Source organism: Cariama cristata, unplaced genomic scaffold, assembly GCF_000690535.1.
Source record: "Cariama cristata isolate BGI_N322 unplaced genomic scaffold, ASM69053v1 scaffold11893, whole genome shotgun sequence".
Taxonomy (NCBI): Eukaryota; Metazoa; Chordata; class Aves; order Cariamiformes; family Cariamidae; genus Cariama; species Cariama cristata.
Window position 1 is genome coordinate 61,863 of NW_009610181.1, and position 12,010 is coordinate 73,872.

Consider the following 12,010-nt stretch of genomic DNA (forward strand, 5'->3'; position numbering starts at 1 on the left):
TTCTATGAGAAACGATCCACAAGCGATGTGTGCATGCATAGCTAGGCAGAGACAGTGGTTCTCTGTCACTACGCACAGGAGATACTCTTTAGGTGAAAAAAACCCCCATGCAATAAGGTACCTCTTCATGAGGGCAACACTGCACTGAGGGCTGTGATGACATTCTCAAGACTCTCAAGAGCCCAACCAAAACAAGCTTCTGCTGCTGACAGTCCCAGGGTGTGTTAATAGTGAGGGAAGGAACAAAAAAGTGCCTTTGCAGAGGATTTGACAGCAGTCTGAAAAGAAGCATCCTAAAAAAATAAATCAAAATATGCAAACTGTGCTTTCCAGGTATGGGATAACGCAGGCTGCCATTGCTGTTTTGAAAATGAACACAAGGAAGAGAAAGTTATGTTTTCCTGAAGATGGTGAGATAACATGATTTATATTCTCTCTGCAGAACAAACAAACAGTGACTGTCCTATAAACCTCTTCCATGCTGCAGAGGTGGTCAGATTGACAACGCAGGAGCTTTTCATACGGAGAGATGTCACAGAGTGTCAGGAAGTCACCAAGGCACGTCGTAGTGTGGCTGAGGAAGCCAAGTCGCAGAATTCGGATTAGGCAGTGGGTATGGGCACAGGGGAACACTCTTCGTGTTCATTCCTCTGCCTTCTGGGTCCTTCAGAAGCACGCTTTCCATGTTTGCGGATTCTCTCCAAGGCCCCAGGCTAGGATGTTGACAAGTTTCACTCAGATCTGACTGTGCCTACGGCATCTCTAAACATCAGGCACAGAAGATGAAGAGTCTCCTGTAAAACTATGGGACAGGAATCTCCCTCCAGACCAGACTTCTCACAGCTTTGTTTTCATATGAACTACTTCTGTGACACCAACAACATGCACAGGTTTCTTAGTAGGCATCTCCGCAGGTGCATCCTCCCCAGCTGCAGAAAACCCTACGTATTCTGCACACTGCTTAGTTTTCTAGTTTGGGATTGAGGGCCAAGCCCATGGAAATGAGACCAAATTTTGGTTTCCTTTTTAGCCAGAAACTAGAAATAAAACATTTTTCAGGAATACCAACCAAGACACACACCTAGAGTATGCGTACATGGACAAGACAACCCACTATAGATGGTAGACAGCCTGACGCTAGACAGGAGCGAGCGAGCCATGCAAAAACAAGGAGCGAAGCGTAGGGGAAGTGAGGGGGATCAAGAAAGGACTTCTTTCAGCTGAAGAAATCAACAGTTACTCTCACCTAAAAGTCCAGTTTCACAAAGATAGATGAACACAGAGGGAAAAATCTCTCTAAAAAGACTAAGTATGAAAAACAAAGAGGTAAACATAAAATACAGAATACATATTCCTAAAGCCTTGAAGAACGTGATCTCAATGACACTGCAGAAACTCATCCCGAGTCAAAATAACTGGAGAGTAACTGAGGAGCTGAAAGCCTGCGCTATTTTTTACGCTTATAGGACAAAACCGGCGGAGAAGCTGGGGATGTGCACACTGCGTGTGCGCTGTTGGTGCAAACATCCTCCCAGCCCGAGTGCTCGGGGAGCTCAACACCTCCTGCATCAAGTGCGGACAGACAGGCACTTGAACATGCCATTTCATGGGGCCAACAGTTTAAAACGAAATACCTTTTAAGGTAAGCACCTGTTTTTTTACTTGATACTTTCATCCACCTGCCAAGGCCAAAGCACGGGATGATTCTCTTCTACCAGAGTCTGACTATGCTCGAGTCAAAATCAATCGAGAGGAAAGCATCTCTGAAGTGCTAAGAGCTGATATTGCCTCCATCTCCGACACAAAGGCACTGTCATTCCAGTCAGGCCAAAGACTAGAGAAAGGATACATGCTGTCTGAAAACCTTTTCTGTCTTCTTTTTTTTTAGGGATTTTTAAATTAATCTGTCTTGCAATCAGTAGGCAGCAGTTTCTGCATAAAAGCCTGCCACATCATACAGGTAGCTGAGAGCATAATTTGGCCGCTATTGTTTTTTTTAAACAACTCTGAAGTTCTGGTACGTAAACCCGAGGTACAGCTGTAGATGTTAAAATCTTTTCTTATTTATTTAAAAAACAAACGCAAAGTCATTAAAAAGGCTATTGCTCTTAATTAAAAAGGGCTGCTTCACATTGCTGTCATTTTTATATTGCACTTCACCACCTCTCAATTCATCAGTGTCACTATTTGTTATAAAAGCACCTACTTTTAATTTTTTAATTCAAGCACATTCATTACCACAACTCAACATGATTTTAGGAAAAAAAATACTGAAAATCATTTCAAAATTACAATCACAAAATAAAAGGCAGAAATCCTTTCTTACTCCTCAAGCCAGTAGTTACATTTATTCACCTTTCACAGACTTGAGCTCCATGTCTGAGAAGAGGTAGGAAGAAGTTTACTATTAAACATTTTGATTTCAGGGATTTTTCATTTGGACCCAATTATAGAAAAATATAATTAAAGGAAGTCAAAAGGCAAACATTTATGCTTGTCAAAATAAATTCTCATACTTTACAATATCCCCAGAAGCTAAAAGAATATATGGTATGACAAGAATAACTCTAAACCTACCCTGTGCATTTACATTTTAAATGGAGGGTGCAGTTTCAGAAGTCTAGTTCCACAACCACTGAAGTCAGTAAAGGTTTAACCACTACTGGCTTTAATGGCAGCGGAGAAAGACCAGTGACAAGTACTTTTGAGCCTTCTGCAATCATTAACGGCTCCTGTAAGATCTACTCCCACTTTCCGAAACAAATTTGCCCAATGTCAGCTGCTGCAAAGTTCAAAGTTGTTTTCTGCAACACAGCAGCCTTTATCGTGTATTCTATACAGCTTCCCCTTTTTTATATCGTATGTCCAAAGTCTGATTTCATTCCAGTACTCGTATAAAAGCTGCAGTAAAAATAATTTACAACATAAAATTAAAAATGCATGCATTATCCCCCCAAAAGGGGCAAACAAAACATTATCTAGTATACGCCCTCCATTCCTTCTCTGACATAATTTATCTTATACCTGTTGTCATTCTAAAAATGTTGGGTTTAGTTTATTGAAAAAGCCAACCACATATAAAGAGTGTACAAAACAAACATTTACAGTTTTCATCACAGTCACAAACAATCATATAATAAGGATTACTGCATGATAGTGTTAGCATCTACTTTCCTCTAAGATTCATGACACTTCTACTTTTCTTCTAAGATTTATGATGCTTTTTCCTTCCCTTTTGAAGGAAATGGCATGAATACAGCTCAAGAAATTGAAGCATGTAAATCTAACACAATTAACTGACACAAGCAAACTAGAATTTAAAGCTTCCTAAGCCAGGAGTACTACAAAAAAGAAATCTACAAATTACTGTACCTTGGGAATGCTTTCGCTTAAGACATGCAGCATCTGATTTCTCCTTATATCCTCTCCATTTGAACAAAGAAGGGAGGGAGAAGGGAGGGAGGTAGTAGAGAACTAAAAGTAAAAACACTGAGCTTCAAAGTAAAATTTTTAAAAGGGGTGTCATTTTTTTCATTAGTATTACCATTTTTAGAAAAAAAAAAGTTGGCACATTTTCTGAAAAAGTATATACACTTAAAAAACTGGGTTTGTAGCAAAAGTGTAAGGTCACATTAGCCAAATTCAATTTCTTCACTCTTCATAAACAGTTATGACATCACAATGAAGCTAAAGGCATTACTAAAAGATAGCTGGGACACAGCTTTATCAGATTCACCGAGAGCCTCTGCATTTACATGTACAAAAGCATCATCACTCTACTTGGTATAGGGTAGAACACAGTAACCCTTCTTAAGCATACACTAAACGTTTGGAAAAAACCCAACTCAGTTTTAAGCACAGCTCTGTTATTTTCCTCAAAGACAGTAAGAGATTCATTAAAAGTCAGATTGGACAAAATAGCCTATGTTACCCTGTTCTGTAAGTCCTCAAGAAGCTGCCTTCCACGGTGAAATGCAACAGCATCCACGCTTTGCCGCTGAGCTTCCCCTTGATGGTAAGGCAAGTCCGTAACTTCTGTTAGACTTTCAATTGTGTTATTTCGCTCCTCGTGAGAATATTGACACATTGCAGAAAAATCCAAAAGATTCTTTTTCAGGGACTTACATATCGGTGCTGTGTGATTATGGTAGAAATACTTTCAGGTAAGTGAAAGCTGCTGGTAAGTAGCAGGTAAAGTTATTTGAGCAGAAAGAAGCTGCTCTTGGCACTTACACAACAGGAGACGTGCATTCACTGTTAACTCGGTTATGGTGGATACCTCTTACGCTTCCTTGGGGGTTCCTCGGCAAGGCTGAAAACGAGGTCCTACAAATCTACGTCTTCTGTGTAACTCCACTGTGGGCCCTCACTCATACAAATAGGCTTAATTTCAAAATGTTTTAGCCTCAAAAACCTGATATAGTCAAGAGAGTTCATTTAAATCCAATGAGAAATCAAGAGGCTCCACCCTGGCTTCTCAATCCACAAAGTCATTAAACTGCAATTACCTGAATTCAGTTAGCTTGCTTGAGAGTGGAGAGAAACGCAACTGAATGTCATTTTCCCTTACAAACACCAGGAGTAGTTAACACTCCAGGATCCAGTAACTTTTGCCAGTACAAGTGAGCGATACTCCATGTTTGCGTCAAGGGCTTCGACAGCCACAGTTATACTGGTCCAGGATCATGCCTCTTCACACCCTCAGCCAACAGCTCTGTCAGCAGATGCCTTAATACAGATGCAAGTGAAGTATGTTACTGCTGCAAACCAGTTTTCTAGAGGAGAGGAAAATTAGGCTCATAGCTACTGCCCTTGGGACTGGATGGAATAATTTAGTCTGTAGAGTATTTTACTGGCTGTGGCAATACAACACTCAAGAAGAATATCCACAGGAAATTCAAGAGAAGTGTAAGACAAAATGTTTTTCATGATGAGGATGGTAAAACACTGGAACAGACTGCCCAGAGAGGTTGTGGAGTCTCCATTGTTGGAGATATTCAAAACCCCACTGGAAACATCTTGAGCAACCTGCTCTCATTGTCTGCGTGGCTTTGCGCAGGGAGGTCGGACTGGACCATCTCCAGAGATCCCTCCTCATCTGCACGACTCTCTGATTCTATGAATATGACTTCCCCATCTAAAGGTTAACTTGGCCAGCTGCAAGAAAAATCTATATAAACTTTTTACGAAGAGAGAAAATATTATTTGAAATGTAAGTCAAAACAAATCAACTATTCCAAATGCAACTTTTATAGTTTTTGTGGCATCTAACCACATGCTGAAATTCCATAAGAAAAAACAACAAACTTAGGCCGTTTCAAAGTCATGCATCGAAAAAATTAATTCTGATTCTGACTCACAGGATTTTTTCTTACCATCTGTCACAGAGTCATAGACTTGATCACAGAATAATTTCTGTCAAAGGGACTGCTGGGGTTCGTCTGCTCCAATCCTCTACACAGAACAAGATCAACTTTAAAGTCAGATCCAATTTCAAGTTTGAATCAGGCGATTCCCAGTTGAATTTTGAGCATCCCTCTGTGCAAATACAATGAACTGTCTATTTCTATCTTACTATCACATATTTTAAGCTTTCAGCTTCACTTCATCCTAATTAAATTAATATACCTGAAAAAGATGATAGGTACTCAACTGTAATTATGATTCTAACAGCTAACCAAGTATTCTTAAGGCAGAGATAGCAAATGTTAAGGATGTTAGAGGATACTATTTATACCAGGGACACCCTTTGAACAGGTCTTGAATGGAAGAACCAGAACAAGCCCTCATGCTAGCCTAGAGCAGTGGGAATTATCACCTGGTTCTGTCTCCCCAGGAGCACGCCGAGGGTTTGCTGTTCCCGCTCTCCCGCTTGGCATCATCGCCGCTATACAAAAGGCAAGAGATGGCAGTTTTACCATGTACCAGGCAGCTGGGGGTCCCACAGATTGAACCTCCAGCTGAAAGTCGGACTGTGTGAGAAAAGCTGCTCGTCCATCCTTGACCACCTCCCTGCACCTGAAGCGGTGGGCGCCTGCCTGCTAACAGCTCCTCTGTGCTCCGGGAACTCACAGCAAGGGATATGTGGGCTCTGGCCACAGAGCAAGAGAGAAAAAATGAACACTGAAGCAGCGACTTTGACCCTCCATCAAGAAGCTCTTGGTCTGAACATCACTGCCTTTATTATGGTTAATTATCATTAGTAAAATATCCAGTCTGAGAACCCATAAGCATCTGCTATGATTTGAGTTCATGGTCTTGTTTTATCATACAATGGCCTTGATATTACTGAAATCTCTTGAGAACGCTCCTCCTTTGGTGGAGTGGACTACTTTAGATAGGTCCTGAACTCACTGCCTGCCAAAGTATGCATAAAAAGCAGTTTCTAAATCTTATGTTGTTCTGTAAGTTTTAAGCCTATTGATTGCTAAAAAGGTATTATGATACACTTTTTGCATTCCCTTCAAAATGGTTTCAGCTGAAATATTGGTTCACAGAACAAGTGTTATAACCCAGGTTTTTCTCAGAAATATTTACAGAATTATTTTACAGTAGTAATATATTTAAGTGTAATCACTGGGTATATGCAATACAAGAAAGGTCGGTATTTCTGCACAAAGGCAGAGAGATATAACCCATTCTCAGTGTGACCAAATAAACACCCCAGATATTTCTGCATTTGAAGTTTGTATCAAATATTTAAATTTTGAACCAAAGAATTTAGATCAAAACATCACCTTATCTCTTGCGTCGATATTAATTTATGTACGTTAAATTTGAAGAATGAATTGTTCTTAAAAAGGACAAGCAAAGCCAATATACAAAAAAGCCTAGTGTTATCTGGATGAAAAAAAACCCAAAGTACTGGACTAATGAATTTGAGGGCCCCAAACCCCCCAATATTGTCTACCTATCAACAGAGTGGTAGAACAACAAATCAGACCTGGAAGCCCACACATACAGTTACAGCAGTGCCGCATCTCATTTAGGGGTTTAAGGTGTCATCAGAGTTGACTGTTCTTAGCACAGACTTGAGTGGCAAACACCAAGCTCTACTCCTCAATACAACTATAAAATCACAATGCGATGAGTCTCATTTTGCTCAGAAAAATTATGTAAAATTACTTTACATAATGACAAGCCAGAAGATGCCTTCCTGAATCTACCAATATGCAGATTTGCATTTGTGTAAATTTGTGTGATTAGCATTAACTCAAACGCAGGCTGCAGACATTCCGTTTAACAACAAAGCAGTCGAAATGCAGCCAAAGCCCTAATTCTTCATCCTACGTGTGGTTTCCTCCTGTAGCTGTATCGGTTACTCTGTCTTAAAAGACAGAACAGCAACGTCCTTTCCTGTATCTATCAACAATAAAATGAACCATTTAAATTGAAAATTTTATGTGGAATTTGGCCAGGATCAAAGCAGACTCCGGGGTGATGAGATGTGAAACAGAGTGTGGTCAAGCTATGGAGGAGACGGGTGATGCCCTTGCAGCATTTGCTTGCACCAGGACCTCAGCAGCTTTCCTCTGGCCTGCTTTTAGGCACCTCGGGATACAGAGCTCCTTGCAGAGTGGATGAAGAGAAAGGTTTGTGCCCTCAGCATCCCTCCCCGACACGCACACATCCTGCCTGGTCTGTGGTGGTCTTGGGGGGAAGCTCACATGCCAACACCTCCTCTGCATGCTGCATTTCAGAGATCGCCGGTCAGGGTAGCTGGCCTTTTACAACTCTTACAGATGCCAACACATTCAGGACCAAGTATCCCTCCAGAAATCTCAGAAATTTGACTGATTTTTAGAGGCAGCAGATAGAGCTATGGTACCTGGGAACCACGTCTGTGAACTCCTGCGGGACATAAACTTCTTGAAGACAAATTCAGGTCAACTGGATATGGCAAATCTAAAGGTCACATGAACTTGTTTGGACAGTCCTAAGACATAAAGTGCCTCATTTCTGCATTCTGCAACAAATAATTTACCCGCACTCTGCAACAAATACAGCTCAGCAGATCACTGAGGAGGATCAGACACCAAGAGGAGTCAGCGACATCAGGTACCATAAACACAGTTCATTTTGCAAGGTGTGAAATCAAATATTTTGTAAGGATGAAAATCAAAATATCATTACAGTTTGTTCAGCAGAGGGATCTCCCGCTGAAGCAGTGATCTCCAGGCTGCCCATGAAAATAGAACTTGAGAAATTATTCACCTGAACACCGTCATACGCTTTCTGTTACCTTCAGCATTTACAGCTTCATGTGCTCCCAAACACCACTGGAAGGTAGCACCGGCTTTATGTTACTTATAGGTCTCAGGTTGGAGACCCCTATTCTGAAACATTTTGCACTTTTGGGAGAAGGTTCGCTTGGATTAAGAGTTTAATAACGGGGCATTTATTCATCAACATCCTATCACCAACAAAAGCCCTGGATGAAGCTTAGTTATTTCCTTGTTAACCTGCTATAATCCAGGAGCAGAATTAATAAATCAAATTACTGGAGTGGGAAATCATTTTTCTAGGTGTAAGTATATTGTCCTAACGCGTATCCCAAAAGTAAAGATATGGGGAAAGAAGACGGGCACTGCATGCTGAGCAGCTACCCTTCACAGGGCTCACTGTCAGTGTCCTGCAAAGATGGACTCATCCGTACGGATGCCTCCACACGCAGATGGGAAGCACCACCACTTGCCCTGTGATTCCATCAGCATCCATGCACTGGGCAGGCTGAGGGTGCTAAACAACTAGTAAACTCGCTAGCAACTCCATTTCCTTCACTAAAAGATTTCAGAGGACAATAAAGGAAATAAATAAATATGATTAAATTGCAAACAAATTGTCAGCTGAGTCTTGGATACGAAGTTCCAGGATATCATATGTTGCCCTAAGTTAGCAGGCTGAATAAGAGAAAATTATCCAGAACAGGAGCAGCAAAGTGGAACCTGCTCCTGACTTTTCAGCCTCCTATCGCCGTTGGGAGCATGGCTGGGCTCAAATCAAGAGTCGACAGGTTTGGCTACTGCATATCCACAAGGTGCTTGTTGAAGAGCTAGTTTTTTGTTATTCATGATGCAAACTGGCATGTTCATATAAGAAAGTAATTATGTCTAAGTACTAAGAGACTGTCACAGCAGATTGTATTAATTTTGCTGAGGAATTAGATGAGATGGCTAGTTTTTCATCATTTACAATGCTTTATCATAGCATTGCGAATAGTCACTTCACTTCCCAGTGACTTTTACAGATCTCTTCTAACTTTCACTAGTCTTAAATAACAGCTACCTGTAAACCTTGATGGGAACAAAATATGTTTCATACAGGATGCAATTACAACAAATCGTAGCATTTCAGAGATTTATAAACTGAATACAGCACTTCTCCAACCAGTTATGTTTACTTCACCAGCAATAATGCAAGTTGTAAAGCTTCTCCCAGTGCCACGTGCAGATGGCAATCATGGATGCCAGGTGATCAGAGGTGTATTCAGAGGCATATTATAATCACAAAACCACACTTATTGTTAGCTATAATTTTCCTGCAACTCTCCTACTACTACTACTATAAAAAAAAATAATCTGTTGAAAGTTATTGATCACTTGACACATATTCCATTTTGAAGTGACTGCATACATAGCTCGGGTGGGTTTTTTTGGTTTTGCCTTTTTTTTTTTTTAACTTTAGTTTTATAAAAGACACTGATGCCCGAATGTGGAGTTTCTTTTTTTGATCTTTTCTGTTTTCATAAATATCAGGGATTATCTTTTTCTCATCACTCTCCCCAATCTCTCCCAACCTCAAATCTGAAAATTTCTGCTCCACAGACCAGACTTTTTCTAAAAAAACCTGAACTCTCTTCCTTACTCAACAAAAAGAATCCAAGTACAACTGAAGCCATCCATCCATCCATCCATCCTTCCTTCCTTCCTTCCATTAGGAGTTAAGCTACCAAAGGCTGGAAGCACCCAGCAGCCATAAAGATGTGCTGTCCATGTCAAAGCCTACTACCCTACCACAAAGAGCACTGCACTCACAGCGGAGGTGCAGCTGTAATCACAAAGCTGAGCTTTGTGCCAGGACACTGGAACGATAAATCAGTACAAGCACACAGAAATACAGGTAAAAGTGCCTTTCAAAAGGACGGTTGTACTGGCACAGTGCTGTGGCTCAGGGCTCACACTGTTTTATGCACCTGCTTGACAGAGCTGTTAAAGCAGAAGATTGTATTGTAGGTTTGGCCAGAGGAAAAGATCTTTTAAAGTGGTACAAATAGAAAAAAAATACTCAGAGAGTCCTCGCTAGCTCTGAGGGCAGTTAGAAACTTAACTACTCTCTGTACTGTTGAAAAATCTCCCTAAGCCAACAAATGATATTCTGGTTTTCCTTACAGTAGTCACAGAAGCAGCCTTGCTTCCAATTAATTAGTAAGCTTTTACTTGTGTGGTCATGTAGTTCACACCTAAGAACTCCTCCACACTCATGGCCAAATCGCAGCCACTCCTACACTCTGGGACTGCTTTGTACAAAGTTGTAGTTTAAAGAGTTTAAAAATAAAGTTGCTTTACAAAGAATAACAGCAATAACCGAAACCCCACCTAAATACACGAGGAGGCCTCTGTACTTGAAGCTCCTGGTTTGTAGATTGTTCACCAAGTGACAAGCAACAAACAGAAGTGAAGTGTGAAAGCCAAAAAACACTGAACTTTCACTGTGCTATACTTACCCTGAGCAACCAATTCAACTGTGTACATTAAATAATAGACCAGTAATTTCAGAAGGCTGTTGTTAAAAATGGTAAATGCATTTGACTGAGATTCCCAGGAACATTAACTGAATGTCCTCAGCCTGGTCATTAAAATGTAAGGACTTCCATAAAAGAATGAATGCCCAAGATTTACTATAGCTGGAAACTACTCTAATAAATTCACAGACTGAACAAGAATGGAAAATGAAATGTGATCTGTAAAACTGATACTCCCTTTAGGGCAGAATTAGGAATGCTGGCCAGAGAGCTGATAGCCAGTTCGCATTTGGGCACTGACTCTTCTTGTCCCATCAACAGATTTCAGTTGGAAGTGAGATTTCAAACACAATTAAAAGATATGAAACGTGAAGCAAAATGGGAACAAGAAGTTTATCCATGAACATAATTTTTACAGTGCTCATCAAATGTGCAGGAAATCCTATAACATCAAGATGCACTGAAATATGGGAGAGCAAACTGATGCCTATAACAATGTTCCCCACTATGTAGGATGGAAAACCATTACAGATCACCTTCTTACTTAAGAAACCCGGACCCCAACAGCCCAGAGAACTTACTATAAAAATAGCGATATTAACAATCTTACCCTCCTTCCCGTCAACAGGTTTTGATACTTCCATATCAAAGCTCTCTTGCAGCTGCTGGCCTTTGAAACGGTTGAGATGCTCCTGTTCTATTAAGTTGCTTTCCTCCTCTTCTAGAGGTTGCCATGTACCATCAATAAACCACTGTCCACGCATTACAGGGATCTTTTCCGTTTCTAAAATCAAACAAGAGATTTCTTTTTTTTAATGCAACAAATCACAAACTGACAGACGGTAAGAATGAAAGGGAATTCTCTTTGGTGTTTTGATGAAAAAGTTACACTCCTGCTGCTGGGATCCCTAACAAGGTAACCACAAATGCCTCGAGAAAAACGACCACCTTTTCCCACAGGACTGAAACGAGTAGCGATAGTGTTAGTTCGCAAACACATGAGATAACAAGGCCAAATTTTCACAGTGTGTGTGAGGATGTGAAAGGTGGACAGAAAGATGCAGATTTTGTAAAATATATTAAGGGTTAAGTTCAAACAACAGTCCAGCTTTAACGGGATATACTCCTTTCTAGCCAGTTGCCTTGTATTTTCAAAAAATTAGGAACTTCGTAAGTGTCCTGGTTTTGGCTGGGATAGACTTACTGTTCTTCCTAGTAGCTGGTACAGTGCTTGGTTTTAGATTTAGTATGAGAACAGTGTTGATACCA

At 40.6% G+C, this 12,010-nt stretch overlaps 1 protein-coding gene across 1 annotated transcript in view; it reads right to left on the reverse strand.

Annotated features, from left to right (window-relative positions):
- Positions 1-11,525, reverse strand: part of DDHD1 (DDHD domain containing 1) — a gene marked incomplete at its 5' end in the record, with an annotated part of 51,703 nt that extends 40,178 nt beyond the window's left edge. Inside the window, one exon of the mRNA XM_009697790.1 lies at positions 11,352-11,525. Coding sequence (XP_009696092.1) covers positions 11,352-11,525 — 174 coding nt within the window. The remainder of the gene's footprint in view (positions 1-11,351) is intronic.
- Between the last annotated feature and the right edge of the window lie 485 nt (positions 11,526-12,010).